The sequence below is a fragment of the Chiloscyllium punctatum genome, chromosome 9, assembly GCF_047496795.1.
Source record: "Chiloscyllium punctatum isolate Juve2018m chromosome 9, sChiPun1.3, whole genome shotgun sequence".
In the NCBI taxonomy this organism is placed as follows: Eukaryota; Metazoa; Chordata; class Chondrichthyes; order Orectolobiformes; family Hemiscylliidae; genus Chiloscyllium; species Chiloscyllium punctatum.
In genome coordinates, this window is record NC_092747.1 from 41,779,816 (window position 1) to 41,802,147 (window position 22,332).

The 22,332-nt window shown below is 40.5% G+C and overlaps 1 protein-coding gene across 5 annotated transcripts in view; it reads left to right on the forward strand.

Moving 5' to 3' along the window:
* Nucleotides 1-22,332, forward strand: part of atp8a2 (ATPase phospholipid transporting 8A2) — a 561,594-nt gene that overhangs the window by 213,087 nt on the left and 326,175 nt on the right. For all 5 annotated transcript variants that reach the window (XM_072577324.1, XM_072577326.1, XM_072577325.1 and 2 more), the window contains 2 exons: nt 241-285; nt 8,056-8,128. In XM_072577324.1, the coding sequence (XP_072433425.1) occupies nt 241-285; nt 8,056-8,128 (118 nt within the window). The remainder of the gene's footprint in view (nt 1-240; nt 286-8,055; nt 8,129-22,332) is intronic.

Genomic DNA, 22,332 nt, shown 5'->3' on the forward strand with positions numbered 1-22,332 from the left:
TTCCTTCGCATGTTGCAAGAGAAATATTTTTTATCATGAGAAAAGTAGTTTTCAGAGTAAATTGATTGTTGATAGCTTCAGTTGTTAATTTATCATTTGCCCTTGATTTTGGAAAGATTGGAAGACAGATGTGTTTTAAGATAAAATCTGTTTTGTCCTTTGCGGCTGTGTTATAGTTCTTTGCATTTTATGGAGTTGGTGTTTTGTACATACAATAAAATTCTCATTTATTTCTCATAGTCATTATCCAGATTCAGATACGGAACGCTCTTCTGATGATTTGGGGTAAGTGAACTTTATAAATATTCTGCTAATTTGATTTGGGATTTGTATTAATGTATTATATATTACTTCTTACATTTGGATAAGGAGGTATATTTTAACTGCTGTAAATCATAGAGTTGCTTTTAAGTTTGACATTAAAGGACTACATCTTTGTAAAATATCAACGACTATCAGAGGTTAAATACATCATTAAGTCATAATAATCACATTCTATCTGCAAGGATGAACAGACTTCTGAAAATGCAAGAGTATAGATAGATTTTCTGCTCCTCCATCCACATTAAGGACAGACATTATTTGTATATCCCTTCTATTGATTACAATGATGCAATTGAAATTGGATCAATGTTTTATTCTTGGGAAAAAATAGCAATATTTACTGCCTTAAATGCGTCAAACTGGGAACTCTGTATTATTCTAAAATCCAAACATTCCTCCCCTGTGGTGATAATGATTACTTATCCTTTGAAATATGGACTCTGATTACATTCAAAGTAAAGACTTACTTGATATGGCATTTTGTACGCCTCAATGGACTTTATAAAAATGAATATGAGTAGGTAGTGTGGCCTGCTTAGCCATTCAAATGATGATCTAATCATCTTCTCAACTCCACTTTCCTGCTTGTTCCCAAAATACTTCAGAAAGGACTCCCTTTCAGTTTGAAAATCTGTCTATCCGCTTTGAATGTATTCAGTGACAACCTCCATAGCAGTTGATAAACTCATTGGGGTGGAAAGTTTGCAATGATACAAACTTTCTGAGAGAATAATTCATCTTAATCCCATCTGAGAGTCATTCCCTGATTCGAAAAGGATGGGCCAATTCAAAATTTCCACAGGTGGAGAAACATATTTCAGATATAGGAGCATGCATCAGTCATTTGGCCACTGATGCCTGCTGTAACATTCAGTGAGATCATGGCTGATCTGATTCTGTCCTTCACTCACCTTTCTTGTCTCTCTCAAAACTCTTGACACTCCTATAGATAAAAAGTCTTGTCTGATTTGGCTTTGCATATTTTTACTGACCCAGCCGCTGCTGTTATTTTGGGTAGAGATTTCCAAAAATGAGCAACCCTTAATGACCATTATATGGGCAATCCCTTATTGTCCCTTATCATTCTATGTTCCTGAGGAATTGAGAAAAATCCTTTCAGTTCTGCCTTGTCAATCCTTTCCAATGAGTATAACCTCTTATAAAACATCCCCATTGCCCTAGGAATTATCCTAGTGAACCGTCTATACCTCCAACGCAAGTGTATCCCTCCTTAAGTCAGCAGACCAGAACTGTACACAGCATTTTGTGTGGTCTCATCAGTACCTTATACAATTCTAGCAAGATTTTCTTATTTTCATATTCCATCCCCCTTGCAATAAAATTCAGTAATGCATTTGCCTTCCTAATTAATTGCGGTATCTACATGCTAACTTTGTCTGATCTGTGTACAAGGACATCCAGACCCCTGTGAACTACAGTTTTCTGCAATCACTCTTTTCATTTAAATAATATTTTACTTCACTATTCTCCTTGCCAAAGTTGACAACCTCATATTTTCCTACGTTATACTACATCTATAGAATTTTTGTCTTCTCCCTTAACCAATCTACAAGCCTTTTCAGTTTCGTTGTGTCCTTACAATTTGCTTTCAAATCTATCTATTTTGTCATAAACAAATTTGGCTATGATATAGATTCTAAGTATTTGAGTACTGATTCCACTATTTACTGTTTTCAAAACTAAAAATGACCCGTTTATCCCTAGTCTGTTTTCTGTTTGTTAGCAAATTCGCTGTCCATGCTAATATGTTACTTTCTCATAGTAAGATTTTACTGTGCAAGCGCTTGTTATGTGACACCTTATTGAATGCAGTTTGCAGATCCAATACACTATATCTACCAGTTTCCCTTATCCAGCCTATGTTACATTGTCAAGGAACCTGAGCTCGATCAGCAAACACTCTTTCCCCAATAGCATTTTGATTCTGCCTGATGTGTATTATAATTTTCTAAAATCCTGCTGCTATTCCCTTAATAATAGATTTCCGAATTTTCCCCATGACAGGTCAGGCTAACTGCTATATAGTTTCCTGTTTATTGTATCCCTACTTTCCTGAATAGGGATGTTACTTACAGTTTTTCAATCTAATTGGACCTTTTTCAGAAGGATTTTGGAAAATTAGGAAGATGCAATGTATCTCTGCAGCCAGTTCTTTTAACATCTTGGGATACAAGGCGTCAGGCCCAGGAGTCTTCTCAGTCTGTAGTCCCAGTCTAATACTTTTTCCTTCATGGTTGTTTCGGTTCCTCCCCAGCTATGTCCTCTCATTGGGATCATTTTGGTATCTTATATTGTGAAAACTGACACAAATACTTGTGCAGAGTTTATCAGTTTCTTGTGTCCTCATTATTAATTCTGCTGTCTCATTCTCTCAGAAACCAATTTCTTTTAGCTTCTTTTTTTTTGTATACTTGTGTTGACATTCTTTTTTTATTTTTCTTGGTAGTCTTCTTCAAAATCATTTCCTTTTAGTTTCTAGAATTTTCTCAACCGTTGACATTACCATTTCATCTTCATGTTGTTCTATGCTTTTTCTTTTGATCTGATGCCATCTTTAACTTAGATTTTATAAAAATTATTCATTCGTGGGATGTGTGCATCACTGGCTGTGCTAACATTTATTGCCGTTCCACAGGTACCCTTCAAACGGTACCTGCTGATGAACTGCCTTCTTGAACTGCTGCAGTCCGTTTAGTGTAGGCAGGCCCACAATGCAGTTAGGGAGAATTCCAGGACTTTAACTGAGTAACACTGAGGTACAGTGCTATATTTCCAAATCATGCTGGTGAGTGTCTTGGAGGGAACTTATGGGTGATGTTTCCACACAGCAGCTGCCCTTGTACTTGTAAATGCTATTGATCATGAGTTTGGAAAGTGCTATCTAAGGAGACTTGGTGAATTTCTGCAGTGCATCATATCGATGATGCAGACCAATAGCACTTAGCAATGATGGTGGAGTGATTGGCACCACATCCACTATCATTCAATCTGTTATGAAGATGTGGGTATACTGTACCTTTTAAGAGAATTAAAAGCTAGCAGTGACAGTACCAAGTGTGCTGAATAAGATACAATGTAAAATGTGGTCCAGCTACTGGGGTAGCTAGGGTAGCTGGTTGCTTGAAGACAAAAACAGATTTGAATTAGGCCAATTAGTTTAAATATGCCCCCCCCCAAAAAAAAGTACCAAACTCCAATCCAGTTTGAATTTAGTATATTTATGATCTTAAAAGCCAATGACACAATCTGATGCTTTGGGGGTATAAGACTGTGGAAAATTAAACAGTTGGGAGGAGAACTTCCAAGCCAGTGACATCTGCAAACTGCCCAGAGACTAGCTCTCTTAAAGGTACCTTTATTGATCAGTAATCTGTGAAACAGAATCCCTAAGAAGAAGAAAAGAAGACAGGAGTATGGAGAAGAACCGAAGGCTGTCTGGCTGTGAGATAAGAAGTTTAGATTTGTAAATCTAAATCAGGGATTTTATCAGGCTCGTATTATAGAAGGGAAAGTAAAAGTTAGGTTAGAGGAAGGAGTTGTAAATAGTTGTTAGTTAATTATTCTCTATTATACTTTAAGAAATAAAGGTGTTAATTTTTACTTAGTTCTTGGCCTCTCGAATTTTTACAGATTGCTGCATGGGATAAATCTTTTCTGTGTTGCAACTTTAAATTAAGCAGGAGTGTTTACCCCATGTCGCAACAAGCCAAACAGACTGCATGTCCAGATAGTGACGAGCATTTTGAATGTAATTGGAGTTGCACTCATCTAAAAAAATTGAGAGTATTCCATCAAACTCCAGACTTGTGCCTTGTTGATAATGGACAGGCTTTGGGGAAGCAGGAACAGAGTTATTTGCTGCAGGTTTCTTAGCCTCTGATCTGCCTTTTGTAGACACACTATTCATGTGGCTGGACCAGTTCAGTTTCTGATCAATAGAAACCTCCTGCATGTTGTTACCGTTGAATGTCAAAGGACAATGGATAGATTCTCTCTTGTTAGTGATGGTCATTGCCTGGCATGGATTTTGATATCCGTCTAAGCCTGGACCTTGTTGCTTTTAAACTTGGACTGCTTCAGTATCTGCGGCATTGTGAGTGGTGTTGTACATTGTGCAGTCATCAGTGAACATCTGAAAATGTTCAGTGAGCAACTGAAAATGGTTAGGCCAAGGAAACTGCCCTGAGGTTAAGAAGGTTGAGTGGCACTGGTGGAACCCAAACTGATCCTCAGTGAGCAGGTTATTGCTAATCAATAGCATCACTCAGTTCACTTTCATAATGATTGAGAGCAGACACATGGGGCAGTAATTGATTGAATTGGATTTATCCTGCTTTTGTATACAGGACCCAACTAGATATCTGGACAGTCTTTCACACTGTTGAGTAAATGTTAGTATTGTAGATTCACTGGAACAGCTTAGCTGTGGATGTGGCAAATTCTGGTGTACAAAATGTCAGTGCTCTTGCTCAAATATTGTGAAGGCCCATAGCCTATTAGCATTCAGTATCTCCAACCGTTTTTTGATATCACATAGAGGGTGTTGAATTGGTTAAAGATTGGCATCTGTCATGCTGAGAAACTTTGGAGGAGACCAAAATGGATCAACCACTTGGCAATTCAGCACGAAGATTGTTGTGAATGTTTCAGCCTTACTTTTTGCAATGATGTGCTGGCCTCTCCTGTTATTCAAAATGGAGATGTTTGTGAAACCACCTCCTCCACCACCAAATACTAGATATGGCAGAACTGTAGAGCTAAGATCTGACCCATTTGTTATGGGAATACTTAGATCTGTTTATCACTTGCTGCTTATGCTGTTTGGCAAAACGTTGTCCTGTTTTGTAGCTTCAGCAACTTGTAGCAAGCTAAGCCTAATGCTGTTCCTGACATACCATTCTTCATTGAAACAAGGTTGACACCACGTTTGTTAGCAATAGTAAATTGGTGCATATGCAGGTCCATGATGTTGTGAAGTTGTATTGGAGTAACACTTGGCTGCTGATAGCCCACCGCATTTCTTAGTTGCCCAATCTGGAACTGGTAGATCTAGTCAAAGTCTACCCATTTAGCACAGTGGTGGTGCTACACAACATAATGGAGGGTGTTCTCAATGTGAATACAGGGCTTTGTCTCTACAAGAATCATATCACCTATCACAGGCCCACTCTAGCTGTTTCGTTCTTTAGGGCTCAACCAGCTCAGTTTGTATTGGTGCCCCATAATTCAAGTCCCCACCCAGAGAATGGAGTGGCGCACTACCATCCTCATTGTTTCCTTCAAGTCGTGGTTAATATGGAGGAGTACTGATTCATTGGCAAAAAGGGATTAGTATGTAATAGTAAGGTTTCCTTGCCCACATTTGACCTGGTACAAAGAGATGCCATGGCATCCAGGGTCAGTTTTGAGGACTCCTCCAGCATTACCACTGAAACTTGACCTCTGCTGGGGAACAGGACATACATAGGGACAGTAATGGTCTGAAACATTGCATGTAAGGTATGATTCCATGAATTAGAATTAGAACAGGCGTACATGAGTACAGCAAAAAGTTGCCATTTCTGGTGCCATCTTAGGTACGATACCTAGATCCAAAATCTTAGTTATAAGTAAGAAAATAGAAAAAAAAGTTAAAAAGTCAGCGTTACAGTCCTTATAAAGCTAGGTACAAAATTTGATGTATATATTAGAAAAATAAATAAATAAAGATAAAAGTTCGGCATTACAATCTTTCTAAAGCAGGAACTCTGCTCTGGGCTTCAACTTGAGGCTGGGAGTTCATTGAGTCCATCCCACTGGGCTTCCTCGAGACTTAGAGTGCTTTGGTCTGCTGACACTGCTGCCTGGAGTCCCTGCTCTGGGCATACCACAGTCACAGTATAGCTTTGTCAGGCTGCTGATTGACTAGTCTGAGATAGCTCATCCAATTTTGGCACTAGTCCCCAGATGTTAGCAAGAAGGAGTTGGTACGTCATACCTGGTGCTTTGGTGGATGCCAGGTGGTTATTTCGTTTCATTCTTTTTTGCCTTCCTAACAGTTGATGCTACTGAATGCCTTGTTATGCCATTTGAGGAGGCAGTTAAGAATTAACCACATTGCTGTAGGTCTGAAGTCATGTGTAGATCATCATTAATTCTTTTAACTCCATATTTTTATTGAAAAGTACATGACTCTGGATAATCAGCTCAGTGAAATTGTCACTAGGCCATTGCCTCCCTAATGCATCATGTTCATTCTTTTTGTGAAGTGTTTGTTTCTCAATGGAATTTATTTCTGTTGAGGATTGTGTAATGAAATTTTTATACAATGCATTGGTTTGGCATCCTTCTATCAGCAAAAAATGGCGCTAATGCAGCCTCAGAACATCGGGCGGGGGGTGGGAGATTAGATGAGACCATGCTGCTGAAGAAGCCAGTTTAGAGAGGCAATAAACCTTGAAACTAAAGCTGATCAATGGTCCATTGACATTATCACTCTGCCACCATGTCTTTGTGAGAGACACTTTGTTATCTCTGTTAGTCAGTTGGTCAAAGCTGGTTGCTGCATTCCAATGCATGTAGTGAGCTTCACTTTAAACTCATTTAAGGGATATGTGGGTGTAGCTAGCTAGACCAGCATTTATTGCCAATCCCTTACTTCCTTGAGAAAGAGTAAACTGCCTTCTTAAACCGCTGCAGTCCATCTCATGGAGATAGACCCAGAGTGCCTTTGGGGAGGAAGTTTAAGGCACATGTTTCATTCCATTATTAATCTCAAAACTGTCAGATGAAGCTCTTCATCTGAATAGGGGTATCATGCATTCAATTATGGAAGGAGCATAATACACAACAAAGCTTGGATACACAGTTGACATTCTTTAGAGGCCAATCTTATTAAATAAAACGTTTGCTGCTTTTTGCAGTTTTCTCATTGAATTATTTTGAAGTAAAACCATTGCTGTTACTTAAGTGAACTAAAAGTAAACCAAACAGTAAGTAAAAATGAAAGAAAGAAATGAGAGCAATCAGATAAGTAAGCAATGAAAACAAAAACATGCTGGAACTATTCAGCAGCTCAGATTATCCCTGTAGACACAATAGCAGAATTTAATGTTGCAAACCTGAGATCTTTTATCAGAATGCATGCACTTGAAAAATGAACTCTTTCCCCTCCAAATATACTGTCAGATCAGATGAGTATTACCAGCATCTGTTTTTGTAAATTTCAGATTTCCAGCATCTGTTATACTTGGCTTTTTTTCTAAGAGATAAATAAAAATGCTGTGTTAAGTGGTTGTTAAGCTTGAGTTTATTTAAACTGTTGGCATAAAAGATTTGTTTTGCTAATTCAGACCATAATTATTCACCCAACTTGTTTCCTTCAAAAAAAAGGCTTCCAAAGAGACTTGGTGATTCACTGAATTATATGCTAGAAGGCGGGTCACTGCAGAACACTCCCAGTCCAGTCTACTCAGCATTGGCCTGGACCAAGCTTAGCATGCACACACCACCTCCCCAGCAACGAATTTGTGTTCCTCTACAGATGCTCTAATTCAAACAGTCATTTTTGATTTTTTTTGAGGTCATTTTGATTAATTTTCACCTTACTGTCTTCACTATGAAACATTGAATTGAGGGCAAGCATGAAAAGTATTGGATAGTGAAATATTTGTCATATGAGAAAAAGATTATTTGGTGAGTTGATTTTATTTATCATTTGTCATTTTGCAGACATTTTGCTTCCTCCAAGGATTCTTTGGAATTTGATGATCCAACATTGTTAGATAACATCCTTAGTGAGCATGTAAGTCTTTCAACTAAATGGTGTTATGTTTTCAAGTATAATTATAATTTATTTGTTTAGAAACTAAATATGATAAAGACTTGAGATTGCATGACTCCTTATCATAATTCTGAGAAATTATTTAGAACTGCATTAATGTGATTGTATTAATAAATAATTAATTGTCGTAAAAGGGCAGAGACATCAGCTAAGTTCCTAAGTGGAGCAGCATAATTTTCGTTTTGAATTTCTGGTGTTTGAATCACCTACTCCATTGACATGTATTGCATTCTGTGCAGATGAAAATAAGAACTTTCCTTTGTTACAACCAAGACAGGAGATAACACTGTCTTTTTCAACTTCCAATATTCCCATATGTTAGAAAACGAATAAGAGCACACACTAGGTAAAAGAAAGCAAAAATGGACTCTTTCTGCAGAGATTCACTTCAAGGGAGAAATACCCTTTTTGGCCAGTAATTCATAGCTCTTGAAGGCCAAAAGGGAAAAGGTTTGAAATGTTCAGTTGGCTGACAGTTTGATGTTTGGCCCACAAAGATGAACATCACTCAATGCATGCATTTATCACTTAGTTCCTAAGCAGACGCAGTCTGTCAGGAAATATCGAAAAATCCTTCAGAGGCTTTTCATTTGAGACCAAATGGACTTCGGCTCCAGGAACCACACTGTATCCATCCTTAGGGTACTTTTCCAGTAATGGGAGAATTGTGCCAGGAAGCTTTCTTTCAGCAAACTTTTGCCCCCCATATCCAAAAAGGTTCCAAGCCTGCAAACAGAACAGCTCTAAACTCAATCATAAAAGCAGTCATGTATTTTCCCTGAAGTGAGTTAAAAATCACACAACACCAGGTTATAGTCCAACAGCTTTATTTGGCAGCTCTAGCTTTCAGAGCGCTGCTCCTTCATCAGGTGGTTGTGGAGTATAAGACTAAGACTCAGAATTTATAGCAAAAGTTTACAGTGCGATGTAACTGAAATTATATATTGAAAAAGACCTGGATTGTTTGTTAAGTCTCTCATCTTTTAGAATGACCATGTTGGTTTCAGTTCTTTTATAAGTAAATCACAAAACTTTTTTAAAAGTTACATTCTCAAGTGAACATTAGCAATTGGTGTCACGTTGGCCCAGATAATACATTTAAGGTGTGAGCTGCCCTGTGTGAGACTGTCTGTGCCGCAACGGTCAGACTGATTCTAATCTAAAAAATGTATTTTCAGAACCTTACATGGATTCATGCAGGTTTTGAGCAAAGTAAAATGTAATTGTGAGAAATAGAACTCACTCACAAATCAATCAGCCTGAGACAAAGCCTTGGAAACAAGAACAATTTATTACAGCCTTGCAAGAACCGGACGCTTCTTCAATCAAGCAGAAGTGCATGTGAAAACAGAGCATATTAGAATTCTTATTTAGTTTACAAGTTGCGGAACCACGCCTCCCTTTCCCCATCCTATCATAAGCCGATTACTTCACTTGTTAATTATTTTCTTATCTGGCCATCCAGCTGTCCTTGTCTGCATTCTTTGTTCCTTGTTTGTTACAGCATGTTCTTTTATCCAGTTTCTCTTATCATACTATAAGCTTTATTGTGAAATGCCCTTGCTGCTTCTTTTTGTGGTCAGCTACAACCCTTCATAGTTATTTCCTAGCTTAAAACTATTCTCTTTAAAAGACCCTCTATATTCATTAAAGTCTTGGCCTTAAGTATGCTACATGCTGCGAGAATTCTGCGACCGTTTGTATAATGTTCCCCTTCCCTTCCCCCCACTACACCCCTCCCCCACCTGCAAAAACAACATTTTTAATCTCCCACAATCCCCCCTTTTTCTTTTTCTCTAACTGTTGTTTCTGCACTTATTAAGTCTCCTTTAATTCATTTTTTTATGTTCTGCCCTCTTACGCCTTTTGGCGATGAGGTTCACAATCTTACATTTTATATTTGTGTTGTTCGTCCCTCGAACTCGAGAAGCATTCTTTGACTTTCTCTTTGTTGCATATCACCTGCTGATTGTAAAAGCATCTGATGATTTATTTGGGTTCCTTACGTATGGGATGTCATCAGTCGGCTCATTACCTGTTTTAGGACATTGAACCCTACCACCAGACCCACTAATATCAATAATCCATAGATAGCTCGATTGACTAACCACCTTCCCCAACCAGTCAATCCCCAATCCCCCCATTCCTATCCTTTTTTGTTCCAGTACCGATTACCGGCCTCCCTTGGCGATTTTTGTCTCGCACATGTTTGGAGATATCAGTAATGTTAGAGGAGACCTCGGGTATGTACGTACAACATTCCTCTCCAATTAGTGCACAGGTACCACCCTTCTCTGCTAGAATATAATCCAGAGCCATCCTGTTCTGAAGGGTCATTAGCCTAGTGGCAATCATTTCGGTCGTTATGGCTGCTATTTGGGATTGGGTTTCGGCCAACACATCAGCAGTACTGTTGGCCAACTCTTCCAGGGAAGCCGCCAACTTTTGTATTTCTACTCCTGCTCGAGCGGTCCCATACATAGGTATCAAAGTCCAGAGGAAGAGATCTCCTTCGGTTACTTTCTGGGTTACTCACCTTCCTCCCTGTTTATTCCAAGGTATTTTTGGGGTTCTCTTTAACAGCCTCAAGTGGGAAATTATATAGGCAAGGTAGCAGCAGCCACTCCAGCCTTTCTGGCTTTGAGGCAGTGTTTGAACTGGATGGTCCCAGCACCCATTCCCATTACATCCGCCACTCCAAAATGTACTTCTTGCTGGGGATAAATGGGTAGGCCTTTAAGCCATACACCTAATATGTCCCATTCAATATTCGGGGAATGGTCGTGGCATTGGCTTGGCCGGTGTAGACACAAGATGATTTTTCTAATCGGAAGGGTGCGGTATCATTCTGATTACAGAAACAAGTGGTATTTACTGCTCCTTTCGGTGGGGAAACTCTAAGCCCATCGATAGCGCCCAGAGTTTTCGGGGCTGGTCAAGGGAACCATCCCACAAAGTTATAATTACCCCTTTCAAATCTCCAAGTTGTATCATTTGAGCCCGGGTCAAATTGTTGTATGCCGTACACTTCACTTTTGGTAAGTGGTATTACCGTGAGAGGAATTCTGGATTCCCCATGGTGTGGGATCTCAGCTCATATCCAACAGTCGGTATGCCCCTTTAGTTTAGCATAATTCTGACATAAAGCAGTAAAATGATATTTCCCACCCCCCTTGGCAGCTAGCGCTAATATTATTGTGACAATATAAAGCTGACCACTCACTTCAGCTCACAACCCTATCTGTCTATTCCCTAACCCTTTAAATACCGGGAGGAGTGAGTCCATGCAACACTTAAATTGTTTTGGGATACAGTTTTTTTAACCAATACATAATAGTCTCTTATCTCAGTCCATTCTTTTTGCTCAGCTTGATTTTCAGAGGGTTGTCTGTAGAATGAGCTTGCCACTCTGCCGGAGGGGAAGGAGTGTCCACCGGGCCCTTAACACGAGTGTGATGACTCCACCCTTTTTCAGCAGTTCGGATGGCTGTTTCAGTAGTCAGGAGGGTTAGGAACGGTCCCTCCCAGCTTGAATGCAGTTTGGTATCTTTCCAGGTTTTTATCAGGACCCAATCATCCGGTTGTATTCGATGTACGGCGAACTCAAGTGGAGGTGTCTGGGTCAACAGACCCTTCTTCCTAAGGAAAATAAAGAAGAGCCGAGCGCCACAATATAGTTCTTTAAAAACTTTCATTGAACTCCACAGTTGGTAATTCCCCTCTTCCACCCAAGAAAGGTAATCCAAACATCATCTCATAAGGAGAGAGGCCTATATCACGTCTAGGCGCAGTCCTAATGCGTAGCAACGCGATAGGTAAACATTTTGTCCATGGTAATCGAGTCTCTAAGACTAGCTTAGACAATTGCTTCTTTAAGGTTTGATTCATTCGTTCCACCCATCCAGATGAAGGCGGGTGCCAACGAGTGTGGAATTCCCAAGAGATCTCTAATCTCGCCATTACTTCTTGTAGGATCTTAGAGGTAAAATGGCTACCTTGGTCTGAATCTATACTTTCCACCACTCCATATCGAGGAATTATATGTTCTAAAAGAGTTTTCACTACTCCCTTCGAGGTAGCTGAGGACATTGGAAATGCCTCCACCAGTTAGGTGATCCATTAGGACTAATAAGTACTTTTGTTTCCCTACTGGGGGTAATTCTGTGTAATCTACCTGTATTCTTTGCAAAGGTCTTACCCCAGGGTTTCTTCCACCTCTTGGTCCCCCTCTCGTTACTTTCTTATTAATCTTTTGGCAAGTCGGGCATCCTGCGCATAACTGCTTGGCTAATGTGTATATCCCTTTACATCCGTGCTTCCTTAACACTATGTCACACATGGCTTGGGAGCCCCAGTGACTGCCTTGGTGTAAGGTGGTTAGGATGTTTCTCATAACTGGTTTACTTAAAAACTCCCTTCCATCTGGGAGGATCCATCTTCCTTGGGTTGTCTTAGCCATCGTTACAGTTACTGCACTATCCTCCACCCCAATTTTTAATCCTAGCAATATAATCAAATCCCTACCTAATAGATTACTTCCAATATCAGGAATATATAGTAATTGTCCTATCACTTCCTCATCATTTCTTCTAATTAGGACTGGTTTAAAAATAGGCACCAAGAATTCCTTGCCTTTTACTCCAGAAACCCTGAGATTCTCCTTAGTCAATTTAATGCCGGTAGGCCTAAAACTTAGGGATGACCGTGCTTCTCCCTTGTCCACCAAAAATACTGCCTCCTCCCCTTCAGGCCCCACCTTTAAATTTATCAAGGGTTCCCGGTGGGTCTCAGGAGGAAGGAACGCCTGACTCCCCTAATCTTCATCTAAGGTCATTAGGGAAACGGCTTCCCTTTCTCGTGCTAATTCCGGGCATTCCCATTTAAAATGCCCCACTTTCCTGCAATGGTAACACCCTGCCTGTTGCCTCCTTTCCCGGGTATCCGACCCTTGTCTTTCATGTCCTCCCCTACCCTTCCTGTTATTCCTTGATCCCATTCTCCTTTTTGTTATTTCTTCTACTGCCATTTTGGCTTTCTGTTTCTGCTTCTCGTCTTCCCTTTTCACATACACTTTCTGTGCCTCACATAACAGTTCTTCCACTGTCTTTCATTCCATCCATCTGATTTCTGTAATTTCTTTTGTATGTCCGGCCATGATTCAGTTACAAACTGGACCTTTAAGAGTCCCTGTGCTATCAGATTATCGGGATCCATTCCCGAATACTTCCTTGTGGCCTTCTTGAGCCTTTTAAGAAATGCAGAAGGGGTTTCATCCTTCACTTGTCGTACTTCAAAGGCCTTAACAAAGTTTTGTGATCTTGGTGCCGCCTCTTTAATTCCTAATATTACCATTTCTCGTAGATCCCGCATTGATTCCCTATCTCTTCTGTCATTATTCTCCCAATGAGGGTCAACATTTGGGAATTTCTGTTCTGCTGGGGCCCCTTCTTCCCCAACTGGGTGCTTCTTTTCCCATTCCTATAAAGCCACTCTCCTAATCATACCTCGTTCTTCCCTTGAAAATAACGTTCCTAAAATGGCCATCAGTTCTCCCCAGGTATATAAATTAGGCCCAAGGAATTGCTCTAATTGTTCGGCAAGTCCAACCGGATCCTCTATTAAACTTTTCATTTCCTTTTTAAAGACCCTAACTTCACTGCTAGCATAGGGAGCATTTACATATCCGATTGTACCTTCCCCAATCGGAACCTCTTGTAAGGGACATAATTTTACATTTTACATTATCTCTGTCCCTCCTTTACTTGTGGTGGCTCGAGCGTTTCTGAGCCCCCTAGGTTCTGCATCTTTTAGTTCACACTCCGTTCCCCTTTCTGTGTCTGGACTCGGTTCTACTTCGGGAGCTGTAGGCTCGTTCCGGGGAGTAGTATATGGGGGCGGCAAACATGTTAAGGGATCCCATTGTGGCTTCCCTTTTTCATTCTTTTTTTCCTGATTCCTCCGTATTTATAGGACATAATTTTACTCCCGTGCTCCCTATCCAACAAGCCGCATATTCTGACTTTTCTTGACTGCATGTTTCTTTCTGATTGACGTATATATTTATATCTTGGCACAGCCAATTTTCATTGGACCCATATTTGGGCCAGAAAATGCCAGGCGCCTTAATACTTTCTCTAGTCCAGACAAAACAACAAGTTTATCATTGTAGCTTGATCTTTCTCCCGCGTCCGGGAGTTGTGTTCCCAATTATCCAACATTCTCCCCAAAGAACTGTCAGGTGGGATATATCCCCTTTAACATTATTTACAGATCGATTATTACATAGGCAACTCGCCGTGCCTCCCATTCCCGATTTAATTTAATCTTAATGAGGTCTGGTGTCGCCTTCTTCCACCCCGCCTCCCCCCCCCCCACTCAGGGTCCTGACTAGACGCCTGACTTGTCCAATTAATCTGACCAATTATTTGTTTTGTTTAGACTTCAACTTTTCTCCATAAATCACTTTGATGTAAGGATAAAAGAGATTAGTTAGAAACTGATAGTAAGGCAGTCATGACCTGTAAAAAGAACGGGAGTGAACATTTTATTTCATAATCTATAAAATCCTTAACTTTAAAAGAAATCATGTTAAAATTTCCATAGTAGAAATCAGATTCAAAACAGTCCCGGATCTCAAGCTCCAGGGAACAAAGCACAAACATTCAATCACCAACAACCAAATGTGCATTCAAACCGAATCACAAAGAGTTAAACTTTCTACGTACAGCTCTTCTCTTTCTCTCTCTCTCTCTCGCGCACACACACACACACACACACACACACACTTTGAGCTTCCCGCAACAACAAGTCTAGCTTTTGAATATTTTTCTGGATGTCTGGCCATAAGTTAGTTACGAAGTGCACCCTCAGCTAGTACCCCTTCTGACACGGGCTGTTTTCCATTGAAATATGCTTAATTTTATATATTTCCAATTCCCCGTACTTGTCGTATGTCCCGACCACCAAGGCAATGCTTAAAGGTCTCTTTTCTTACCTTAGTCTGTGCACAGAGTTACCTGGTCATTTCGGAGCGCCCCGTCCCACGGCAATTCCTGCAGCAAATACCGCTGCCCCCGGTCGCCTGGATATATCCTTTAAGACCTTTCCCTACCCGGGTCTTGTGCACAAGAGTTGCCTGACCGAACCCGCCGTGTCTGTCCGCCTTGTTTCCAGGGTTTCCCAGTCCGGATCATACTTGTCCAAACCGTGAACAACAAGCAAGGGAGTCGGAGATCACCAAAATCGGCAAGGTGCACCTCCCCCATCATCCCAAGAAAGTCGAGCGGTCGGAGTTTTGGATCCCGGGCGAGCCCCCAAATTGTGAGAAACAGAACTCACTCACAAATCAATCAGCCTGAGACAAAGCCTTGGAAACAAGAACAATTTATTACAGCCTTGCAAGAACCGGACGCTTCTGTAATCAAGCAGAAATGCACGCGAAAACAGAGCATATTAGCATTCTTATTTAGTTTACAAGTTGCGGAATCATGCCTCCCTTTTCCCATCCTATCATAAGCCGATTACCTCACTTGTTAGTTATTTTCTTATCTGGCCATCCTGCTGCCCTTGTCTGCATTCTTTGTTCCTTGTTTGTTACAGCATGTTCTTTTATCCAGTTTCTCTTATCATACTATAAGCTTTATTGTGAAATGCCCTTGCTGCTTCTTTTTGTGGTCAGCTACAACCTTTCGTAATTATTTCCTAGCTTAAAACTATTTTCTTTAAAAGACTCTCTATATTCATTAAAGTCTTAGCCTTAAGTATGCTACATGCTACATGCTACAAGAATTCTGCGACCGTTTGTATAATGTTCCCCTTCCCTTCCTCCCGCTACACCCCCTCCCCCACCTGCAAAAACAATATTTCTAATCTCCCACATAATTCTGCAAGTATAAATTTCAGTTAAATCACACTGTAAACTTTTTGCTATAAATTTTGTATCTTATGATCTTATACTCCACAACCACCTGATGAAGGAGCAGTGCTCCGAAAGCTAGTGTTTCCAAATAGACCTGTTTTGTGATTTTTAACTTTGTACACCCCAGTCCAACACTAGCATCTCCAAATCGTCCCTGAAGAGAGTTCAAGAAAACAAGTCCAAGTGAAATCGCGTAGTTAGCAAGAAAGTGTTGTTTGAAAAAGTTCCATTATCTATGCATTGTAATTTTTAAGAATATCCAACTACCTCTATGACCCTTTAAATTCAAGTGTACGTAAAATTTGAATATGAAGCTTTCATGATACTTTCGAAAAATCACTATCATTCTGTGGGTGTTTTTATATGTAGTATACATTTGTTGTTGTCTTTCAGGTTGATGTTTCCACTATTTTGTGTTTTTCCTATATTTGTAGATCCTTTTATTTGTGTTGCCTTTTAATGACATGCACCATTCCTTTCTGCATTTGGACTCCAGCTTGATTGTTCCCAAATTAACCACTAGATGGTGAACAAGAATAATCTGATGCAGGGGAGCCAGTGTTGGATGGAGGCGGACAAAGTTAAAAATCACACAACATCAGGTTATAGTCCAACAGGTTTACTGTATTTGGAAGCACTAGCTTTTGGAGCGCTGCTCCTTCACCAGGTAGCTGTGGAGCAGAACCAAAAGACACAGAATTGATGGCAAAAGATTACAGTGTTGTGCAACTAAAATGATGTATTGAACAAATCTAGGTTGTTGTCAAGTCTTTAATCTTTTAGAATGGGTTGCAGGTTTCAATTCATTAATACATAAATCCCAGAACTTCTTTTAAGTCACATTCTCGAGATAGCTTTGGGCTTATAAAAAAAAAGGTGATATCTCAGCTCAGACAATGCATTAAAAGTGTGAGATTAGAATCTGTCTGTATTCCAATCTTGAGTCAGACTGGTTCTATTTCCAACGTGGAATTTCTAAAATATTACATGGATTGACTGGCTGCAGATTGTGCGCCTTTTGAGCAAAATAGAATGTATTTGCAAATTTAATTCTGTAAATGCAAATTCACCCCATAGACTTATATGTGTGTCTGCACGCATGAGAGCGAGAGTGTGTGTTTGTTTGTGTATATCCTTGGTAAAGTGTGTGTGTGAGTTTAATGGAATATAAGACTGTGAGATTGTGTATGGGGGGGTGTATGTTTGTGTGTATGAGAGTGCGTGTGTGTATGAGAGAGTCTGCGTGAGTGTGTTTGTGTAGTGTGACATGAACCCAAGGTCCCAGTTGAGGCCATTCTCATGGGTGCTGAACAATCTGCAGACAGTCAACCCATGGAATAGTTTATAAATTCCACTTTGGAAATAGAACCAGTCTGATTCAAGATTGGGATACAGACAAACTCTAAACTCACACCTTTAATTCATTGTCTGAGCTGAGAAGCCTTTTGTTATAAAACCTTAAGTTTTCTTGAGAAGGTGGCTTAAACCAAGACTGGGATTTACATATTAATGAACTGAAACCTGCAACCCATTCTCAAAGATGAAAGACTTAACAGCAGTCTAGGTTTGTTCAATATATCATTTCAGTTGCATGGTACTGTACTTTTTTGCTATAAACAGTGTGTCTTATGGACCTGCTCCACAGTTTGTCGCCACCCCACAGCTCACCAATAGGATAAACAACACACTGAGGAACCGACAAAAAAACGGACAGATAAACAGGTTTGACCTACAGAGAATGAAACCTGAAAGCAACAATGCCCCCAGATTCTATGGACTACCTAAAGTGCACAATCCAGAAATCCTACTCACACCCATAGTATCACTACCAGGGACACCATCACACAAACTGGCTAAAGAACCACAGCAGAAACTGAAACACCTGATCAGCGGATCCAGACACTCTATACAGTCAACACAGGAATTCTTCGACATCATTAGGAATATACACATAGACAAGGAAGAAACTATGGTCTCATTCGATGTAACGGTACTGTTCACCTCTATCGACAAAACCGTAGCCAGAGAAACAATAGCCAACCTGTTGGACATACAGAACAGACAACAAGACGGGGAACCTATCAACAAAGATGGCATACTTAAACTACTGGACCTGTGCCTCACAACACACTTCACATTCAACAACCAAATATATGAACAAATCAACGGCACACCCATGGGCTCACCGATCTCTGGACTCATAGCAGAAGCAGTAATGCAAAAGTTAGAACAAATAGTCTTACCGCAAATTCAACCCAAACTCTGGGTCAGATATGTAGATGATACCTTTGTAATCATTAAAAACACAGAAATAGAGAACACACACCGGATCATCAACACCATACTCACAGGAATTCGATTCACTAGAGAGGAAGGACAACCAACTCCCATTCCTAGACGTGATGGTACAGAGAACACCGAACGGAGAATTCACCACAAAGGTTTACAGGAAAGCCACACACACAGACCAAGTCCTAAACTATGAAAGCAACCACCCCAACACACAAAAGAAGTTGCATCAAGACACTGTTTAAAAGGGCCACAACACACTGCAGCACACCAGAACTGCAAAAAGAGGAAGAAGAACATGTATACAATGTATTCGCCAAAAACGGATACCCCCGCAATTTCATCAACAGATGCCTAAGGGAAAGACAACAGAATGAGGACATGCCACAACCCAAAGGACTAGCCACACTACCATACATCAAAAGCATTTCTGAACTGACAGCCAGACTACTGCGACCACTAGGACTCATAACAGCACACAAACCAACAGCCACTCTCAGACAACAACTCACCAGAACCCAGCATGAGAAAAACCAATGTAGTGTACAAAATCCCATGCAAGGACTGCACAAAACACTACAAACGACAAACCGGAAGACAGCTAACGATCTGCATCCATGAACACCAACTAGCCACGAAACGACATGACCAGCTATCCTTAGTAGCCACACACTCTCATAACAAGCAACATGAGTTCGACTGGGACAACACTACTTTTATAGGACAAGCCAAACAGGGAACAACCAGGGAATTCCTAGAGGCATGGCACTCATCCACAGATTCAATCAATAAGCACATTGACCTGGACCCAATATAAAGGCCACTGCAGTGGACAGCTGGAACTAACAACCGGAAGCGGCAGGTACAAATCACTATAAATGCCAAAGGAAACATCACAGAAGTGCTTCACAGGAGGCTCCCAAGCACTGAGGATGTCACCTAGATGGGGGACAAAATGTCTGCGACATAAATTCCCAGCTCAGCAAACAGAACCACAATAACGAGCACCCCGAGCTACAAATCTTCTCACAAACTTTGAATAGAAAAGGTATCTCCTGCTGGGTCTTAAAAGGCTAAAGCAAGCTTTAGGCACAAGGCTTTCAAGAAAATTTGGGAACAAGATGGAAGAGTAGCTTCACCAATGGCAGAAAAAACAGTAATGAAGTTTTTCTTGGCTTGGTTATTAAGGAGTATTTGGGAACGTGGGTCAGTTGCTAACTAATACTTTATTTCTGCAGGGAGGTCAACTCAAAAGGAAGTGTTTCTTCCGTCTTAACTCTAAGGTTAAATTAATACATTTATGGCCTAAGTGATGCATCTAGAACTTGGTTCTTCTCAGTAAGTTCTGTCTTAACTAGGGAAGGTAAAAGATCTCTTCAAGATCAATGTTGCTATCTATGTTTGGAACCACAAGAGATGGGTGAGATACTAAACAAGTATTTTGCGTCATTTGGAAGGACATGGAAGTTGGGGAAATTAATTGTGATATCTTGAAAATAATTCATATTACAGAAGAGGAGGTACTGGACATCTTAAAATGCATAAAGGTCAATAAATCCCTAGGACTGACCAGGTGTTTCCTAGAATTTTGTGGAAAACTAGGGAATTGATTGCTGGGTCTCTTGCTGAGATACTTGTATCATCGACAGCCATGGGTGAGATGGTGGAAGACTGGAGGTTGGCTAATGTGCCTTTATTTAAGAAAGGCTGTAAGGAAAAGGCAGAGAACTATAGACCAGTGAACCTTACATCAGTGGTGGGTAAGTTGTTGGAGGGGATTCTGACGGACAGGACTTACATGCATTTAGAAAGGCAAGGACTGATTAGTGATGGTCAGAATTGCTTTGTGCCTGGGAAATCATGTCTCACTAACTTGATTGAGTTTTTTAGAAGAGGTGACAAAGAAGATGGATGAAGGCAGAGTGGTACATGTTGCCTCTGTGGACTTCAACAAAGTGTTTGCCTAGGTTCTGCATGGTAGACTGCTCAGTAAGGTTAGAGCACATAGGATCTAGGGGGAGCTAATCAATTGGACACAAAATTGTCTTGAAGGTAGGAGATAGGAAGTGGTGGTAGACAGTTGCTTTTCAGACTGGAGGCCTGTGACCAGTGTGCTAAAAGGATTGGTGCTAGCTCCACTGCCTTTTGTCTTTTATATAAATGATTTGAATGTGAATATAGGAGGCACTTATTTACATAAGTTGGCATATGTCAGCAACATAAGTGATGTAGTGGACAGTGAAGAAGGTTACCTCAGAGTATGACAGGACCTTGATCAGACGGGCCATTGTATCGAGGAGTGGCAGAATGAGTTTAATTTCAGATAAATGTGAGGTGTTGCATTTTGTTAAGGCAAACCAAGGCTGGACTTTTCACTAGGGTTCTGGGGAGTGTTGCCAAAGGAATGCATGTGCATTTTTCCTTGAAAGTGGAGTTGCAGGTAGACAGGGTTGTGAAGAAGGCATTTTGCTCGTTTGCCTTCATTTGTCTGATCATTGAGTATAGGAGTTGGGCCATCTTGTGGCAGCTGTATAGGATATTGGGAAGGCCATTTCTAGAATATGCAGCACTGTGGATCAGTGGTTAGCCTCACGGTGCCAGGCACCCAGGTTCGATTCCACTCTCAGGCCACTATCTGTGTGGGGTTAGCACATTCTCCCCATGTCTGCTTAGGTTTGCTCTGGTTTCTTCCCACAGTTCAAAGATGAGAAGGTTCGGAGAATTGGCCATGATGAAATTGCCTGGAGTTTACAGGCAAGGTGGGCTAGCCATGGGAAATACATGGTGGGGTGGTGGGGGAGATGGCAGTTTTGAATGGGATGCTCTTTGGAGGGTTGGTGTGGACCAGATGGGCCAAGTAGCCTCTTTGAACACTGTAGAGATTCTGTGTTTCTAATACTACGGACAATTCTACACTTCCTCTTATTGGAAGAATGTTGTTATATTTGGGAGAGTACAGAAAAGATTTCCAAGGATATTGCCAGGACTGGAGGGCCTGAGTTATGGGGAGAGGATGAATAGCTGGGGCTTTTTCCCCTGGAGCTTTGGATGTTGAGGTGTGACCTTATAGAGGTTTATAAAATCATGAGGGGCCTGGATAGGGTGAATAGCCAAGACCTTTTTCTGATGGTGGGGTGGGTGGGGGATTATGAAGCAAAATTTGAGGGAATAGGTTTAAGGTGAGAGGGGAAAGATTTTTCACACACACGGTGGTGCGTGTACAGCACAAGCTGCTAGAGGACGTGGTGGATGTGGGTACAATTACAACATTTACAAGGCATCTGGAGAATGAATGGAAAGGAACAGTTTTCAGGGATATGGGCCAAATGCTGGCAAATGGGACTAGGTCAGATTGTGATGTTTGATCGGCATAGACAAGTTGGACCAAAAGGTCTTTCTGTGCTGAATGACACTTTGACTCTATTTAAATTGGGCTGTCACCAGCCGAACACAGGTCCTGCCATGTTTTACTGCCACCATTGAGACAGCTTTCAGGTATCTTCTATGAAAATAGTTCTTTCACAGTTGGGAGCAATAAATTCGAAAACATAATAAATGAGCTTAAAGCAGAATCCATAATTGGAAGTCAGGCTTCTGGGGCTTTTAACATTGGGTTGGAAATTAAGCATATTGAGTGATGCTTTGCATCAGTAATCTGATTTGGAAAAATGAGAACTTCATTTCATTTAGTAATAGTAGAGTGTTCGGATTTCAGCTGATTGTACTATTGGATAAATCAAATTCCAGATTTAAACCTGGCTTGATGGTTTTTTTTAGTTTAATTAATTAAAGTGATGATCAGTTATTGGAAAATACTTACATGAAGCTGAAACTTTTCTTTAACTGCAGAGCAAAATTTTGTTATGCAAAAGAGAAAATAATTAAAATAAACTATCAAAATATGGAAAACAGTGTGGTCTTAATTAAGTACAGCAAACAAACTTTCACCCTGCTTTCT